Genomic DNA, 19,569 nt, shown 5'->3' on the forward strand with positions numbered 1-19,569 from the left:
GACACAGCAAATTAAAAGTTTCCGTGTTCGTGTAAGACTTTAGTTAGCTAATTAATTGAGATTCAGTGCTCTAGTAACTCTAGACATGGTCATTTTACGTCGTAGACTTCAGCAGGATATCACCCACGGCTTGACAGCAGCTGTGCAAAGAAATGTACACTGTACTGTACTGAACTGTAGCCTGACTCTCTCGCGCTAGTCTTGTCCGGTGCCCGTATGACCATTGCAGGCCCGAGACATACGGGCATCGGACAAGACTAGCGCGAGTGGGGACGAGGTTACTGTACTGTACATACTGTACCCTGAGAGGGCGTGATCATGCAGTTGATATCAAGAGAACTATGCTAATTTCGTGATGTCTGGCAGCACGTTGGTGGAGAAGCCAACGATTTTTGAAAGGGACAAACTCGAGTACGACAACGACAAAAATTTCGTCGGTGCGGGAGAGTTTGGAGAGGTGTTCCGTGCCACACTGCGACAAACGGGCGATGTGGTCGCCGTGAAAGTCCTCAACACACCTCAGCGCCTCAAACAGATGTACATACACGTTGTAGAGAGTTCTGTGTAGAGTTTTACGTAGTTTATGTTTATTAAGTGAATTGGATGCTCTCATGAAAGAGGCGAGTATTCTTCAGAGACTGCGGGGACACGTCAATGTCGTGCAACTGAAGGGCATCTGTGTCAACCCGCGCCATTATGCTCTCGTACTGGAATATGTTGATAACGGAAATCTAGAAGACTTGCTGCTGCATGAACGAGAGAAGCAGCCGATTGTGGAGCAGTGGAACTGTCGTTGTAGCATGGGGTTGGATGTGGCCAGGGGAATGTTGTATATTCACAATCAGAAGGATCCGATCACTCATAGAGACTTGAAGAGCTCTAACGTGCTCGTGACGCAAAATTATCGCTGCAAGGTGAGGGCATGTAGGTTGTGTTGTTGCCAGAAGTTTGTGGAGTGAGTAGGTTGGGGATGATGAGTTGGCTTTCACTTTCATTAGAGTAAAGAAATGCGCTGTTAGCAGTAGAATTAGTTATGTTTTGAAGAAGTGATCTGAATCTGAATGACAAGATACTTTAACTGACATCTCGTGTCTAGATTAGGTATTAGGGTCTATCGATGACAGATCATGTCTAGTTGGTGAATTGTTGCATTATGACTAGTTGAGTTGTTACCGGAGGCCCGGATTTCCGGGTGGAGGGTATAGTAGTCGTTCGACGACCGTACGTCTCACCGACCGTATATATAGTTGGTTAGCGGAGATGCAAATGAAGCTGTTCCGACCAATAGACGAGAAGTGGTGTCATTACTGACCAATAGATGAACGTGATGTCATCATGAGGCTCCACCTCTCTTCATTTGGTAGCTGCTAATGAGAATTCGGCCATCGGGCGTCCGTCCTGTACATGGTGTTTAGTCCTTTGCTTTAACTTAAGGGTTTAGCACATACATCGTACGTGTATGTTTCCCCAACAACAACCAGGGCGAGGTGTGTAGCTGTACCTGACTTGTAACATTTTGCTTGTTCCACAGTGTTTCTGCATAGTGGCTCTGCAGTCTGCCAGCTTGAATTTTGGGTGTGCGTGTCTGAGCGGCCGTGGTGTTGTTGCAAAGATCACTAGTGTCGTCTTCAACAGAAATTTGGCGTTTGACGGGAATTTGCGAAGGAGAACGTGCATTGTCCATGACAGCGTCTGTTTGTCGGACAAAGCGGCTCGGCCGACCTGTAAGTATGCTAGTGCGTCTCTATTCATTTCTGTTTTACGGTATCCAAAGTCAGAGCGAACAGACGCCTAGTTAATCTACATGTGCACGTGCATGTTTTCCCGCACTGATGTTTTGTTTTGGCTCTGGGGTCACCTCATTACAACAGTAGGCGACGTCTACCTAGAGAAGTCGCACAAACAACAAGACGCCTAGAGAAGCTGCACAAAGAACGAGACTTTTACATTTTTGTGAGCTGAAAAATCGGTGGTGAGCTGCTTGTTTGGTTTGTAACCTACTAGTAGGTTTCCCACCAACAAACAGAACAATGATCACGCCCGTTACTTCATTATGTAAGGCGAAGATTGCCAGCCAGTCTAGCGTCGAGGCTTTCCGACTTGTAACATTTGGCTTGTTCCATCATTTGGAAACAACTACATTTGTAACATGCATTTAGAAACGCCTAGTTAGCTAATCTAGCTGCATTTGTAACGTTCCCACATCTAATTTTGTTTTGGCTCTAGTACCTATGCCACGCCTAAAACTGGCCATAGTTACGACCTCAAAAGCTGCACAAATAATCACCTGCACAAAGAACCAATGAGCGAAGGTTGTAAAAATAGAAGCGAGGTCCTACAGGATGTTGGCTGACGGACTGCGTAGCCACCCGTTGTACACGGTAGCAGCCAGTCACGTGACTTACCTCAAGCTCGACCTGTGACGATTTCAATTATGCTTCTTATTTATTACCCACATCATACCATTCTGTCGTACGATTTTGTCATAGTGCGACTAATTTACCTTCAAGGTGCATACTGGCCGAGGGTTTGCACTTCAAGTGCTTCTTCATTGTTGTTGTTGTTGCTGTTGTTGTTGTTGTTGTTGTTGTTGTGTGTTTTGAAATCCTGCTCTTTATGTGATATTTACACACATTGGGCCAGGCAAACTTATTCACAGTTTATCGTCCAGCCTTTTCACGAGGACATGTGGGCGGACATGTGGGCGGACGGTCATTATTCATTATTCGTATATAAACACATTACCATTGACTGGCACTAGAGCTCTGAATGGTTTGCTATCAAGTTTGGCACATATTAGTATTGATAAAACCCGTTTATTATACATTCAAACCTCCCTAATATGGACCTCCAAGATCGGGGCACTTTTTCCAGCACATATCATCCCTTGGGACTTTGAGGGTAAGCACTTTGGCAAGAAATTTCCTGTATAAAATTCTCAAGCCCGTCTTGACTATTACGTGCCAGTGCGTAGGAGAACACGTATGTACCTGTAGTACAAAGTACACATGTACATTACAGTGTAGTACAAGTGTGTACTGTACTTGCATACTGTATGTATGCAGACGTGGTATGACGTTTCCCAAACCTTACATTAAAATGGTTTGGGATTCCAAGGATATAACGCGTGTTAGCTACATGTATCTTTATCTTTCGGACATTTCTATAATCCAGACAGCGGCTGGTCCATACTGTTCGGATTAGGCAGGTTTAAGTACATTTTTAATTTTTTAACAGGCGCTTGTTGACTCTAACAAAATAAGCACAATTATGGCAATGGGGATAAAATATTTTAGAGCTTGGGCAGCATCAGTTCAGCTGAGCTCCCACAGTGAAGAGATAGGTCCATCTGATCTATACAGACAGTGTAATAATGAATAATAAAACTTATTATTTCGTTTTCCCATATGATGTGGCGGTGACGATAAACTGTGAGTTTGCCTGGCCTTGTATTCATTAGTTGATAATTAGTGAATGTATGCACTCAATAGAAGCAAACGAAGCACAGTGAGATTGGTTGATATTTACCTGAAGCATTTCTTGTCTAGAAAGACAAATTGCAATTGTTATCTTTTGTATCGTTTACCGGTTTTTGGCTTTTATGGTATCTGTCTTTAGATTTCTGATTTTGGACTGGCCAAAATGCGTGGCATTTCATCTCAGACTACCAGGAGATCTCGCCGAGGTCGTCAAAATTCATCAGGAACGTTGTCATTTATTGCTCCGGAACGATTGACTGGTGAAACAGATCCTACCAAAGGACAGAAAATTGATGTTTATGGGTAAGACTCTCATGTTCAATGTGTATTACTGATTTCATGTTTCTTCATTTGTGTGTAGATTTGCGATTGTGTTGTGGCAGTTGAAAGAAATGGCAAGACCATATGCATGTTGGTATTTTTCCAATGTGGCACATTGTCTCTCATTTGTTAGTATCTATTTTTATGTTAGCTGAGAATTCTACTTCTGCTATTCGTGAGAATGTAATTGGTGGTGTACGGCCAAAGATAAGTGAAGATCGCAGCTGTCCACCGGGGTTAGTACAGCTCATCAGAGTTTGCTGGAGTATAGATCCTGATGCCAGGCCAGACTTCATGAGTAAGTTTACTCACAAATTTATTGTGATGATTATGTAAACAAAACAATTAATGAGTTTGAGTATCATATTATGAAGATGGTATTAGTGTTTAAGGTGGATGTAGGTAAATTGTATTTACTTTGTTGCTGTAGGTTTGGTGTAGGTAACATTGTGTGTGCATGTGTGTGTGTGTGTGTGTGTGTGTGTGTGTGTGTGTGTGTGTGTGTGTGTGTGTGTGTGTGTGTGTGTGTGCGTGCGCATGTGTGCATGTGCGTGTGTGTGTGTGTATGTGTATGCATGCATGTGTTTATGCGTGCATGTGCGTGTGTGTATTGCATGTATTAGTTTTTCATGAGTGCTTAGCATTCTGTTGTGTGTTTTCATTTAGCCATTAAGAACCAACTTGTTGAAGTCGTACATTCCTTTGAGTCTGACACTACCACTGGTTCAGGTACGTGGACGCAAATAACCTATTTCATGCATACTCATCCAGAGGTGGTGCAGTTGCTACTCCTGTTGACACCAGTGTACAGCAAATCGTCTCATCTCTAAGTTGTCCCCGGGCAACCATATGTGAAATTTTTAGTTGCTCAGTCATTACTCTTGTAGCCCATACACTAAATCAATGACCACTATTGCTATGGTGCTATAGTTGTTTATGAAAATATATGTATTTACAGACAAGCAAAATACAGCTAATAAACAAGTAGAGTGACAAACAGTGCACATTAATATTTTACATCTTATTACATGAATTAGCATTGATGTATTAACTTTGATGTATAAAACATGCATTGACAGACAGACAGACAGACAGACAGACAACTGACTGCAGACAAGACGAGTTCAAAATTACTGGACGACTTAATGCACTGCAAGAGTGTTACTGCAGAAGATGAGCAGAGTCCAGTGTAGTGGTGACTCAGTTGGTGCCATTCGTAACTCTGTTATATTGTCAACTGTTTGACTCTTAGTCATAGTTAGGGACCTCTTGGAATAGAGAGATTCATCTCTCAATATAATAAACTGTTGAATTTGTTGGTGGTAGGTAGTTTTGGTAGATTTACGCAGAGAACAGAAACGTCTGAAACATGCGTGTTGTAAATCTTGAAGCTGGGATAAGAAGCATAAGATATCTAATTTGTGTGTAGAAGACAGACACTTCTTACATTGTAGCAAAATAGGCATGATACTGCTTGCCCTGCTACTGCATTTGTATTCATGATTGGGTAATAAACTTACAAGTTTGTTTTGTATTGGCTATAACCTTTATTAATGCTTTATTAGAAATATAGAGTGCAATTTTAGTTGTTAGTTAGCTGATTCAGAAATACTGCGTGTTTAGTTACAGATGACGGTGGAGCTGTATCTAGCCATACACTTGAGATGGGGCCAGTTGACAAAGTGACTGAGACACAAGTAGTCGACGTGGCTACTGAGATTGGCACAGATTGGCCTCAATTTGCCGCTCTCATTCTTCCACGTATGTTTTCAACCAAAGTGATCAAGGAAATTAAACAAGATAACGGGTCAACATTTGAACAAGCTCGAGCAATGCTCGAAAAATGGACTAATGCCTTGGATAGGGATGCTACGTGTTGCAAAGTTATCATAGCCCTATTGAGAATGGAATTGAAACGTCAGGCTGTTTCTGTATTTTCTAGAGAATTAGTAGAACACGTTGAACAAAAATATTTACAATAATTTTTATTGGGGATGCAGACATTGAATTAGCATTTTTACGTATTTTTTGTTGTATTGAAACCTCTTGTGTTACTCGGTGACTGGCTAGTTTACTAGTTTAGATTTTACTTATTTTACTGTTACTGTATATGTACATAGAATTATGTTAAAGATACCTCGAAGGTATTGATTTAGTTACTAATGTGTGACCATCGTCCGGAAGTATGGCGCGGCGGAAAGGGGTCTGGTTACGCGAGACTAGTTCTGCACTGCAATGCATTGACACAGCAAATTAGAAGTTTCCGTGTTCTTGTAAGACTTTAGTTAGCTAATTAATTGAGATACAGTGCTCTAGTAACTCTAGACGTGGTCATTTTACGTCGTAGACTTCAGCAGGATATCAGCCACGGCTTGACAGCAGCTGTGCAAAGTTAGGTGTACACGAGTGCACACTGAGAGGGCGTGGATTGATCGTGCAGTTGATATCAAGAGAACTATGCTAATTTCGTGATGTCTGGCAGCACGTTGGTGGAGAAGCCAACGATTTTTGAAAGGGACACACTCGAGTACGACAACGACAAAAATTTCGTCGGTGCGGGAGAGTTTGGAGAGGTGTTCCGTGCCACACTGCGACAAACGGGCGATGTGGTCGCCGTGAAAGTCCTCAACACACCTCAGCGCCTCAAACAGATGTACATACACGTTGTAGAGAGTTCTGTGTAGAGTTTTACGTAGTTTGTGTTTATTAAGTGAGTTGGATGCTCTCATGAAAGAGGCGAGTATTCTTCAGAGACTGCGGGGACACGTCAATGTCGTGCAACTGAAGGGCATCTGTGTCAACCCGCGCCATTATGCTCTCGTACTGGAATATGTTGATAACGGAAATCTAGAAGACTTGCTGCTGCATGAACGAGAGAAGCAGCCGATTGTGGAGCAGTGGAACTGTCGTTGTAGCATGGGGTTGGATGTGGCCAGGGGAATGTTGTATATTCACAATCAGAAGGATCCGATCACTCATAGAGACTTGAAGAGCTCTAATGTGCTCGTGACGCAAAATTATCGCTGCAAGGTGAGGGCATGTATGTTGTGTTGTTGCCAGAAGTTTGTGGAGTGAGTAGGTTGGGATGATGAATTGGCTTTCACTTTCATTAGAGTAAAGAAATGCGCTGTTAGCAGTAGAATTAGTTGTGTTTTAAATAGTGATCTGAATGACAAGATACTTTCATCTGACATGTCGTGTCTAGACTAGGTATTAGGGTCTATCGATGACAGATCATGTCTAGGTGGTGAATTGTTGGATTATGACTAGTTGAATTGTTGTTGTTCTTGTTGTTGTTGTTGTTGTTGTTGTTGTTGTTGTTGTTGTGTGTTTTGAAATCCTGCTCTTTATGTGATATTTACACACATTGCAGGGCTGGATCCAGAAATTTTTGAAAGAGGGGTTCACCTGGTAGCAGTTATTTATAGCATTACTAATTTTCTCTTTTCTAATGAAATTATATGAAATTATTGAACCATGTCTATTGGAAAAGATGGGGTTTCTCCCCCTGAACCCCCTCTGGATCCGGCCCTGCATTGGGCCAGGCAAACTTGATTAACAGTTTATCGTCCAGCCTTTTCACGAGGACATGCAGGCGGACGGTCATTATTCATTATTCATTTTGTATATAAACACTTACCATTGACTGGCACTAGAGCTCTGAACGGTTTTGCTATCAAGTTTGGCACGTATTAGTATTGATAAAATTCGTTTATTACACATTCAAACCTCCCTAATCCGGACCTCCAAGATCGGGGCACTTTTTTCAGCACATATCATCTCTTAGGACTTCGAGGGTAAGCACTTTGGCAAGAAATTCCCGGTATAAAATTTTCAAGCCCATCATGACTATCACATGCCAGTGCGTAGGAGAACACGTATGTAACTGTAGTACAAAGTATGCATGTACATTACTGTGTAGTACAAGTGTGTACTGTACATGCATACTGTATGCAGACGTGGTATGGCGTTCCCCAAACCTTACATTAAAATGATCTGGGATTCTAAGGATATAATGCGCGTTAGCTACATGTATCTCTATCCTCTGGACATTTCTATAATCCAGACAGCAGCTGGTCCATACTCTCCGGATTAAGGAGGTTTAAGTGTATTTTTAATTTCAACAGGCGCTTGTTGACTCTAACAAAATAAGCACAATTATGACAATGAGGATAAAATATTTTAGAGCTCTTGGGCAGCATCAGTTCAGTTCAGCTTCCACAGTGAATACAGATAGGTCCATCTGATCTATACAGACAGTGTGATAATGAATAATGAAACTATTATTTCATTTTCCCAAAATATGATGTGGGCGGTGACGATAAATTGTGAGTTTGCTTGGTCTTGTATTCATTATTTGATAAGTAGTGAATGTATACACTCAATAGAAGCAAACGAAGTGCAGTGAGATTGGTTGATATTTACCCGAAGCATTTCTTATCTAGAAAGACAAATTGCAATTATTATCTTTTGTGTTGTTTACCGGTTTTGGGCTTGTATGGTACCTGTCTGCAGATTTCTGATTTTGGGCTGGCCAAAATGCGTGGCATTTCATCTCAGACTACCAGGAGATCTCGCCGAGGTCGTCAAAATCCATCAGGAACATTGTCATTTATTGCTCCGGAACGATTCACTGGTGAAACAGATCCTACCAAAGGACAGAAAATTGATGTTTATGGGTAAGACTCTCATGTTCAATGTGTATTGCTGATTTCATGTTTCTTCGTTTGTGTGTAGATTTGCGATTGTGTTGTGGCAGTTGAAAGAAATGGCAAGGCCATATGCATGTTGGTATTTTTTTGATGTGGCACATTGTCTCTCATTTGCTAGTATCTATTTCTTTGCTAGCTGAGAATTCTGCTTCTACTATTCGTGAGAACGTAATTGGTGGTGTACGGCCAAAGATAAGTGAAGATCACAGCTGTCCACCGGGGTTAGTACAGCTCATCAAAGTTTGCTGGAGTACAAGACCTGATGCCAGACCAGACTTCATGGGTACGTTTACTCACATTTATTGTGATAATTATATAAACAAAACAAGTAATGAGTTTGAGTATCATATTATGAAGATGATATCAGTGTGTTAAGGTGGATATAGGTAAATTGCATTTACTTTGTTACTGTAGGTTTGGTGTAGGTAACATTGTGTGTGTGTGTGTGTGTGTGTGTGTGTGTGTGTGTGTGTGTGTGTGTGTGTGTGTGCTGTGTGTGTGTGTGTGTTGTGTGTGTGTGTGTGTGTGTGTGTGTGTGTGTGTGTGTGTGAGTGAGAGAGAGAGAGAGAGAGAGAGATAGTGTGTGTGTGTGTGTGTGTGTGTGTGTGTGTGTGTGTGTGTGTGTGTGTGTGTGTGTGTGTGTGTGTGTACGTGTATGCATGCAGGTGTGTGTATACACTGCATGTAGTAGTTTTTCATGAGTGCTTAGCATTCAGTTGTGTTCTCATTTAGACATTAAGAACCAACTTGTTGAAGTCGTACGTTCTTTTGAGTCTGACACTGCCACCGGTTCAGAGCCCATGAATGCAAATAACGCATTTCATGCGTACTCATCCAGAGGCGGTCCAGTTGCTACTCCTGTTGACACCATCAACGCAGAATCATTACAAGGCTTTGGATCTGGAATCGGTTTTCCACTCCAGCAGGACCCTCGACTGCCACAGCCTTCAACTTTTTCATTGTCAGGAGTTGTTGGCATGATGGAGTATCAACATCAATCCATTGAGACCGGTAGTATGCCTCCCACGATGTCTCACATCAATCAACCGGTTAAATCACAGTATTTGACTACCGGTTCAACACACGGTTTACAGCAAGCACACTTGACATCGGGATCATTTGATCATCAATCACGTATAATGCCAGCTGGACAGTTGGTGTCTGCACCAGATCAGACGTCAACCCCTTCTAGTACTTTCAGATTGCCTCACAGTCAAATGATGAGAGACGCAGTTGCAGAAGAAGTACCATTACCTGGTGTAGCACCTCCGGTTGTCCCAGATGTCTCAGGTAGTTGCTGTTTGTATAGCAGGATCAGCATACTATGCATGTTACACTAACATTGGTTTATATCTTAGATCACTTTTGGTCATTGAAATATAACTGGCAGCTACTGCTTGATAACTTGGTCGTAGATTATGTCATCGATCAGATGTTCAGTCAAATCAGCATGTTTTCAATGGATGACATGGAGAAAATAACGTCTCCTCGCACTCGATTAGAGAAAGCGAAACAGCTTCTGTACTGGCTTATGGGTCATAGTGCAAACGAGTACCATGTTTTTCTGGATGCACTCAAGGAGTCACAACGTCATCTCTACGCTAGATTGATTCTTCCCGTTCCAGAAGGGTACAAAATGAGTCAGCCTGTTGGATCGGACAGTCGCGTTGTCTACCAACCTCCTCATGCATCGCAGTTGCCTCACCAGGAAGCAGGAGCAGCTGGATACAGACAGTCTGTACGACCACCGACTACGTCTGAAGCACAACTTGTACGGCCACCACCTGTGATGCCCACAGTACAGCCACAAATGCAGCAAATGCCACCTACAAGACAGCCACAAATGCACCAGCCTGTTGGTCTTCTCAATGCACAGCAAATGCCACCTACAGGACAGTCACAAAGGCAGCAGCCTGTTCGTCTCGCCAATGCACAACAAATGTCACCGTCGCATCACAGTGGGCAGCAGCCAGCAGCTTTTACGGCCGGGGTGGGAAATGAAGGAGGCAGTCAAGTGGTTCAAGGAGCTTCTGGTTTTAGAGGTTCGGCTCGACAAGCTGTTCCTGTGATGCGACGTCATTCAATAGAGGAATGTATTCAGGCACTTGGTATGCTCAATCTAGAATTTGTAAAACGCTATCAGTATGTAAGATGAGAGATGAGTGAGATGATTTTATGCAGACGAAGTTTCCTGACTTTATTTTTGTGCTTTTATTTATTTTGAGTTTTCATTTTATTTTTGTCTTTTTTCTTTATGTCTTATGTATGGCACACACGATGTGGGTTATGCCATGTGGCACTATTTAGTCTTTTTATGCATGGTACTGAGTTGATAGTGTTGTATTATGTTGTCAGGCGAGAATGAAGAACTAAACGAGTTCAACAGTCGTGACCTTTTCGTGATGTTGTCTGCAAATTTGGGTCATGAGTGGAAGCCGTTTGCACGATATTTGGGTTTGAGATCAGCTGCTATTGAAAACATTGAGGCAGACAATCTAAGTCAAAGGGAACGAAGTTATCAGGTTCTTATCCAGTGGACAAGGCAAGGAACAGCTAGTAGGACAGCATTGTATAATGCAATTATGTCTGCTGATCCTAGTGGGGCACTCATGGAACTGTTGATTGTTGGTTAGTTGTAAGGTTGTACACTTTATATGTCTTTTTGAAATCATTTGTTTGTTTGTGCTTTTTGTTTATATCAGTTAGACTGCATTTGCTAGCAATGTGTCGTATTTCTTATGAATTGGGATGATGGAGATTTTAGTGGATGTTGAAACATTATTTGTCTTTCGGAACTTTTGCATGGATAGTCTAGGGCTTACCATTGAAGGTTGTGTAGAGATGGGGCGATTTCTTGTTTTATTGTTTTGTCTAGTGGGCGTCGTTTGTAGATTTTATTGGTTTGGCTGTAGAGTCAGCTTTGCAGTACGTTGATATATCACTGCTGAGTGTGTGTAACAATGTGCTTTGCAACGATTTTTGAGATGCAGTGACGTGCATGTAGTAGGGAGTTTTAGTATAGAATAACTGGTGATACAGTAGATGGGTGTTTCTCGTAATACCATTACAGGTATTCTATGGTTATGAGTTATATGAAGTACAGTATTGATAATTCTTGTTTTGATTGTATGTACATAGTCAATTGACATGAGCTTCATCGCCAGGAAATGTATATTCCTTTATATGTGCAGATAATTGTGCATGAGTATGGCACTGACTGCTATCTAGAAGCCCTATAGTTACACACGTTAGAATGCAAGTGAAGCTGACCCTACATTTTAAATAATTAATTAATTAACACTAATGGCAGAGTGGGCATGATGGATGTGCAAGCACTTTCACATAATTCTTCCTTGAAACGCACGCACTCATAGAAGAGTGAATGAAAGTGCATGGAATGAAAATACATCAACAATGTGATCATGGATGATTCTTTTGTGATTACGTAGGACGACTCATCATGTGTTATCATACTAGAGGGGAAGCCCCAACGTAAGTGCTCTTGCGTATGTTCTTTGTTTGCGTTCAAGATGACATGGTTGTTACTTTTTCTCACCTTGGCTGCCATTTCCACAGTGCCAGCAAGACCTACGGCAGGTATTACAATGTTTGAGCTGCCTATAGCGTCTAATAATTTGCAACCGTGATCATCTTGTCCGTTTGTGTTCCGATGATGAAATTCTATCGTGGGAGAGATGCTTCAGTTCTTCAGTGGCGTCGCTAGCCTCTAGACAAGCACGCTATAGACCCTAGCAGCTGCCTAGGGTCTTCTCATTTTGGAGGTTCAGCGAAGCCGTTGGTTTCTTCCTACTTTACGTAAAGAACAATCGAGATAATCTTTTAGATAGCATCTAGACGTGCCGATCTGTTGTATTGTGTCGAGAAACACAAGTGCCTCCACTCGCTAGGATAAACACGAACGCAGAACAAGATTTTTCGCGTATGACGTACGTACCAGTGACGTACTTGTCCATACTACACCTGAATGAACGCGATTGCTAGCTTACTACTAATCTGCCAAGCCTCTGTAGGTACACGAGTACGTCCGCCGGACATCATGCATCAAGACGACCGATTGAGTTTGTACAAGGTTGTATAGAATGGACTCGTTCTCTTTAATCTTTAGTCGCGTACGCGGGAGCGAAATCGGGAGTCACCTCAAACTTTTCGCCAAAAAAGCATAAGAGGCGACTTCCTGAGAGGGGACCCCTATTTCAGTTTGTACCGTATGTGTTGCCGAGTCAAAATGTCATCGTCGTTAGTATCGTCTTCTTGTTCAGCCGTCAATCTGTATATCAATTGGTAATCGGGGGGGGGGACATGTGTAAACATTACTCTGAGGGGGAGGGTATCTGTGCGATTTCTGAGATAGGGAGGCAAGGTTACGAATGTGTCGTCATGTACCGAGCCCTTGCTTGGAGTGTAACTGCATGGACAAGCCCGTTTACGAGACACCTAAGAAATATGTAATTAACTGTACGACTGCTAAAAACGTAGTCTATAGTACTGTTGATGTTTGGAAATTGTTGTTACAGAGCACAATCTATCGGTAAATATGGCTGTCTTTTCTAACGGCAAGGCTGTGAACAATGGAGTGGTGATGGTGATGGAAGGCTCCATGGTGACCATCATCTGCTCGGTGGCATATTCTAGCAAAAAAGCATCATATCTGTTCAACATTTTTCACTACCACAAGGGTCACAACAACAAAGTAGAACTCTTTGATATGAGTACCAATTCATCAGGCGTCTCATACACTATATCCAGTATTACAATGGATCAGTTTGGCACATACGTGTGCCATGTATTTGCATTAGACAATCAGCTGCATCAGGTCTATCAGGTTGGTATGTCTGTTAATTATTTTAACTGGTTGCACATAGTACGCTGACGCTAACTGATTCTAATTGTCAGGTTGGTTATGAAAGTCAATACGTCATGGTTTTAGCTGTTCCAACACTTATTGCATACAATACAACAGCAATTGAAGGAGATCGTGCTGTTCTTCATTGCTCTGGCAGAAAGTTTGACTCTATTGTATGGAAATCTAGCAAACGTGATGTATACAACGATTCACTAATACGCTTTCATGGAGAGAAAACTACCAAGATGGTCATTAAACGGACTTCTCGTGATTACACTGGAATTTACGAGTGCAGAGCGGTTACTAAAGGAATAGAGACGAACATTGTCGCTCATGTAGTACTGGTTGTCTTTTGTAAGTGATGTTTGGATGTATAGACAAAGTCTAGTAGGGAAGGCAGGTAATAACGAACGAACAAAGGTTGTTGATGGATTTCTATTAGAATAGACGAAACGAGTTCCCAGACAAATTTATACGTTAATTGACTGCCTGATTGCATGATAAAGACTGACAGACTGAATGAAACACAAGAAATTTGAAGACACAGTGTAAGAGTATGAATCTTCTACTCGCATCAATTGGTTAATGGCTGGATCAAACATGACAAACAGACCAACAAACAGCCAAACTACAAGACATTGCAGTAAAGCTAACTGACAAATGAACAAATCTTTACCTAACCTAGAGACTTTGCATTGCGCAAGCAATTAACTTAAGACAGATCTTAATTAATACTGTTTTTGTTTAGATCCACCAAGTATTCTGGAGCATCCTTCTAACCAGACTGTTGCTGTTGGTGAATCAGTCCAGTTTGGATGTGTTGTGAATGGCCATCCGACTCCTTTGATTACATGGAAACGAAACGGAATTCTATTAGATGTCATAATGCGTCAGAGTCAGCTTGACAAGTACTACACCTACCAGTCAGAAGTGGGGTCGGTCTTTGTGCTGAAAGTAAAAACCGTAGAACGTGAAGAGGAGAATGACTACTACACCTGCAAAGTGGAAAATGATTATGGAAGTTTGGAATCAAAGAAAGCTTATTTGTCAATGGCAGGTAAGTTTTGGTATGTTTGCTATGATGTACGTGGTGTTGTGTGCGTGGTTCCATGGTGGTAAACACACACACACACACACACACACACACACACACACACACACACACACACACACACACACACACACACACACACACACACACACACACACACACACACACACACACACACACACACACACACACGCAAGCGCATGCACACACACGCACGCACACACACACACACACACACACAAATGGCAAATGGCAAATGGATAACGAGCTGCCGTTTGTTATGGTTACGCCCCCAGCCAGATGGCTGGGTTCCTGTGCACTAAGCAGGAGCTATGGGGCCCGTGCTAAGCAATCTCCTGGAGCCTGGCCAGGTGCTCGCTAAGCAGTCTCCTGGAGCCTGGCTAGCTGCTTGCTAAGCAATCTCCTGGAGCCTGGCCAGGTGCTCGCAGGAGCACCGACTGCGACACCAACTGTGGTGTGGGCACCCGAAATCCCACCTGGACCCCAGTGGCTGATGGACTTTGTCGCAGTCAGGGGACTTTGCCACGTGCACCCCAGTCAAAGACCAGGTACTTCATTTATACTCCTGAGTCAAGAGAGGCAATTGAGTGTGAGTTTCTTGCCCAAGGGAATTATGCCATAGCTCGCCATCACTGTGACTTGAACCTGCGACCCTGCAAGGTGCTGGGCGTAATCCTTCTATAAGATGACTCTCTAACTACATGAGCTACACACACACACACACACACACACACACACACACACACACACACACACACACACACACACACACACACACACACACACACGCATGCACGCACACACGCACGCACACACACACACACACACACACACACACACACACACACACACACACACACACACCATCCATCTATCTATGTTCTGCCTTCACTGAGTATAAGTGGTGCAGGCCACATTGTTAGGTCACTTCTTAGGACTTTATAATATTGTTCCCAACGTAATCTCTGGACTCTATTCGGATTTGATTGCAGAACTTCGGATGATTTCTCTAACCTTGTTATTTTTAAGTTAAAGTTTTGGTGGCAGTGAAAAGTGTAATATATTCTCTACTTGTATACTACGTACACCAGACGTACTGTACGATACCACTATACAGTGGAACTCGTAGACTAACACAGCTCAGACTACGCAACCCAGACTACGCATGCATGCGTTATACTACACTCCTCTCTTTTCCATTAGCTAGTGCCCTGTTCTGTTCTTCATAAATTTAATTTTACTATTGGCTTCCTGTCTCTTCTTGGATAACGTCTCTCTACCATGGTTGCAGTCTCGTTTGTTCCCTTTGTTGTGTCCCTATCCTCATGCTTCGTGCTGGCAGTTGTTTCATTTGTACAGTATCTTTTCTTTTATTGTCCCCATAATCACTTTATCTGCTGCTCTCTTGTTAGGAGTACTAATACTTGTTGATATCGAATCCGGACCTCTCACTGTCACTATATCATTAGCATGCACCATTCTGTTCCGGTCTGGTGTTTGGATGATGTAGTTCCTCGGTCCCTTTGCTTCAATTACTGTTCCATGCATCCATTTCTTCGGGTCTCTCTGTCTGTTCCATATGGCAAACTTCTCTCCTTGCTCAAAGCTTTGCTCTTTCATTCGTGTAGAGTCATGGTCCTTCCTTTGTTGTCTCTGCTTCTCCTTCACAGTCTTTCTCAAATTTGGCCTGAGCGGACTGAATTTGGTGCCAATCGGTCTGCCAAACAGCAACTCTGCTGGAGTCGTTCTTGCTACACTATTTGGTTTGCTCCAATACTTAACTAAAAAAACTGGTCAACCGGTGTTTCAAGGACATCTCTGTCCCCCTTGTTTCTTCTGGAGTACATCTCTCAAAAGTACATCTTTCAGGGTCCTCATCGCTCGCTCTGCTGCCCCATTGCTGGCTGGATGGTAGGGTGCCACTAAGGTATGTTTGATCCCATTGGCTCTGCAAAAGTCCTCAAATTTCCCAGCTGTGAAAATTGTGGCCCGTTGTCACTTACTAACTCAACTGGAATTCCAAATGCTGCAAACTTATCTCTCAGTAACTCAATGGTCTTTGCCGTTGTAGTACTTTCTGTTGGCATCACTTCTAACCATTTCGAGTGACTATCACCAAAACCAGAAAGTTCTTTCCTTCTTTCTCAGCATAATCTACATGCACTCGTTCCAACGGTCTTTCAGACCACTGCCAGGATAGCAATGGCACATTCGCTGCTTTATCTCGCGTGGCCTGACACACTGAACAACACTTTACCATGTCTACTATGGCTTGATCGAGTCCTGGCCACCAAAGAATACTCCTCGCTAAACTCTTGGTTCTTGTTATCCCCAAATGACTCTTATGCAGATCCTGCAACACTTGATCACGATATTGTGGTGGAGTAACCACGCGCATCCCCCACAAAATACAACCTTGCTCCACTGACTGTTCATGTCTTCGACTCCAGAATAGCTTGAGCTTCTCTCTGTCTACGTACCTTGGCCACCCATTCATAATTATCTCATAAACCCTTGACAGTATAGGATTTTTTTGTAGCCGTTGCAACATCTTTAGCAGTGACTGGTAGTTTCCTTGTCCTCGTAAATTGCAAAACATCGGCTCCCAAATATGATTGTTTCACTTTTTCTGTCAGAGGTAATCTTGACAATGCATCTGCGTGTCCCATGTGAGATCCCTTCTTGTACACAATATCCTATGTGTGCCCCGACAACATCACTACCCATCTCTGCAGTCGAGCTGCCGCTGATATCGGTATTCCAGTTTTGGTACCTAATATGGTGACTAACGGTTTGTGGTCCGTTTCTAATATAAATTTTCTAATATAAATTTCTTCCCCACAGATACTGGTGAAATTTCTTTACACCGAAAATCAGGGCCAATGCCTCTCTTTCTACTTGCGAGTATTTCTTTTTTGTATCAGTCATTTTTCTTGATGCAAAAGCTATGGGTTTCTCCACTCCTGCTGTCTGATGTGATAATACAGCTCCTAAGCCATATGCCGACGCATCACAAGTCAATTTCACTGGCTTGCTTGCATCAAAATGACACAGAACAGGTGCCTTTAAAATCATCTCCTTGCTCTTTGGAATGGACTTCACACTTCTACGTAGTTCCAATGCCACTTTGTTTTCTCTTTCTTGAGTTCATCCAAAGGTTGTAGAACTGTGGCCGCATTTGGTAAGAATTTTATATAATACTGTAACAGCCCCAAATAGCTGCTCAGCTTAGCTTTATTCACAGGTCTTGATGCTTCCTGTAGCGCCTTCATCTTTTCTCCTGTGGGTTGCAAACTTCTGGCGTCTACTATATGCCCAAGATACTCAACCTGATTCTGAAAGAATTTGCATTTTCCTTCCTTCAGTCGTACTCCTGCTTTTCCAACTTGCTTAGAACCTCTTTCAAAACCCGGAAGTGCTCTCTTTCTGACCTCGCCGTGATGCAAGATAACAGGCAACTCCTTGAAATCCAACTAACAACTGATCCATCACTCGTTGAAAAATTGCCAGTGCTGCACTTACTCCATAGTGTAGTCTGTTTGGTCTGTACAATCCTTGATGCGTGTTGATTGTTAGAAAGTCCTTGAACTGATCATCCAACTCCAACTGACTGTATGCATGGGAAAGATCCAGTTTACTAAACTGTCGACCCCCCAGCCAATGTTGCAAAATATCCTCAGCAGTACTGTAGGCAACGAATAATGGTCAGCATCAACCAGTGGGTTAACTGTGACTTTATAGTCCCCACATATCCGTACACTCCTGTCAGACTTGTGTATATTTACGGTTGGTGTAGCCCAATCTGAACGATCCACTTCAGTCACAATGTTGTGAGCTTCTACTCTGACCAGTTCTGCTGATATTGCTCCCCTAAGTGCGAATGGAGCTGGATGTACTTTCTTGAAAACGGGTCTACCAGTTTGCTTCAAGTGCACAGTGGCCTTGAATCCCCTTGTTACTCCATATCCCTTTTCAAACACTGCCTTGTGTTTCCGAAGCAGCACTTCCACTAGTCTCGCGTAGCCAGACCCCTTTCGCCGCGGCCTCCCCGGCGAAATGGGGAGGCCGCGGCGAAAGGGGTCTGGCTACGCGAGACTACACTTCCACCTGTCTGTGAAATGACTTTTTTTACCTTTCGGTCATTTGGAATATGTTAGCCCAATCAAACTTTATTTTCAACAGGTTTTTCCAAGTAGTGCAGGCCTGTTGCCTTCTACAACAACTATAAGTAAGATTTGATCTTTATTCTCATATTTCACAGGTGGCCCAGACCACACTTTTCACTTTCAGACTGTTACCTGGATCGTCTTCAGCCTCATGTTTGTCTTCTTTAGTGGATACTGACACAAGTATCTCCGATACCACTCCTCTGATATGACCGATACGACTGCCTCTGTGTCTAGCTCCATCTTCATGGACTGTCCTGCTATCTGTACCTGAACGGTATACTTAGGGGTAAACTGACTCCATGGTGTGTATTCCTCCTGATTCCCCTACTGTCCTAGCTTCCCCTAGTCTGTTGTGCTACTCTGTAAGTAAGAGATACCGACCTACCTCCTGGTCTCTTTTTTCCTCCTACATATCTAGTCTCTAGAGATTTGTTTCTGCACATGCTTTTCACGTGCCCCGACCTTCTGGCAAGCAAAACAACTGTAATGCCTAAAGTAGTCGTTCATCAGTTTTTTTGTTTCTACGTAGATGATACAGTCAATGCAATTCAAGGGAAAACATCTAGTTTTGCGTCACAATCGCCTGCCGTTAGTTCCGTTGCAGCAAGTGAAAAGAATACTTCTTCATCTACCGACGGTTTTGGTTCAGGGTCGGCGGTAAATCTGGCACTAGGAGATGAGGATTTTAGTGTAATTCAAACTAATTTACATCTTAAATCATCAGAGGCGCCAACTAAGTCCTCAATCGCAGAAAGTCGTAAGCCATATGATCAACTTAGCAATGTTACAAGGGAAAAACTTCATCGATTACGCGGTCAACAAATCTCCTGAGGACAGCAATGGCAGGCATCGTTTTACAACGGAAAACGACATCGAATACGAATCTCCTGAGGACAGCAATGGGACGCATCATTTTACAACGAAAAACCACATCAAATACGCCGTCGAAGGG

The 19,569-nt window shown here is 42.8% G+C and overlaps 3 protein-coding genes across 4 annotated transcripts; all 3 read left to right on the plus strand.

Annotated features, from left to right (window-relative positions):
* Positions 1-339: 339 nt before the first annotated feature.
* Positions 340-5,953, plus strand: LOC134194764 (uncharacterized). Its single transcript, XM_062663719.1, has 7 exons — positions 340-537; positions 596-914; positions 3,619-3,782; positions 3,841-3,890; positions 3,952-4,098; positions 4,467-4,529; positions 5,424-5,953. Exons 1-7 carry the CDS (start codon positions 356-358, stop codon positions 5,780-5,782), a joined length of 1,284 nt encoding a protein of 427 aa, XP_062519703.1. The 5' UTR covers positions 340-355; the 3' UTR covers positions 5,783-5,953.
* Positions 5,954-6,266: 313 nt separating this feature from the next.
* Positions 6,267-11,488, plus strand: LOC134195049 (uncharacterized). Its single transcript, XM_062664054.1, has 8 exons — positions 6,267-6,453; positions 6,512-6,830; positions 8,316-8,479; positions 8,538-8,587; positions 8,649-8,795; positions 9,245-9,802; positions 9,871-10,620; positions 10,868-11,488. The coding sequence occupies exons 1-8, from the start codon at positions 6,272-6,274 to the stop codon at positions 11,143-11,145; spliced, it is 2,448 nt and encodes an 815-aa protein (XP_062520038.1). The 5' UTR covers positions 6,267-6,271; the 3' UTR covers positions 11,146-11,488.
* Positions 11,489-12,004: 516 nt separating this feature from the next.
* On the plus strand, positions 12,005-19,563 carry LOC134195063 (neural cell adhesion molecule 1-like). Of its 2 annotated transcripts, none has more exons than XM_062664071.1 (5): positions 12,005-12,109; positions 13,048-13,355; positions 13,427-13,730; positions 14,125-14,433; positions 19,147-19,563. In XM_062664071.1, exons 1-5 carry the CDS (start codon positions 12,043-12,045, stop codon positions 19,446-19,448), a joined length of 1,290 nt encoding a protein of 429 aa, XP_062520055.1. In that variant the 5' UTR covers positions 12,005-12,042; the 3' UTR covers positions 19,449-19,563. The 2 variants fall into 2 exon arrangements, with proteins under 2 accessions (XP_062520055.1, XP_062520056.1); XM_062664072.1 differs by lacking the exon at positions 12,005-12,109 and adding an exon at positions 12,881-12,978.
* Positions 19,564-19,569: the final 6 nt, after the last annotated feature.

Source organism: Corticium candelabrum, chromosome 19 (genome assembly GCF_963422355.1).
Source record: "Corticium candelabrum chromosome 19, ooCorCand1.1, whole genome shotgun sequence".
Taxonomy (NCBI): domain Eukaryota; kingdom Metazoa; phylum Porifera; class Homoscleromorpha; order Homosclerophorida; family Plakinidae; genus Corticium; species Corticium candelabrum.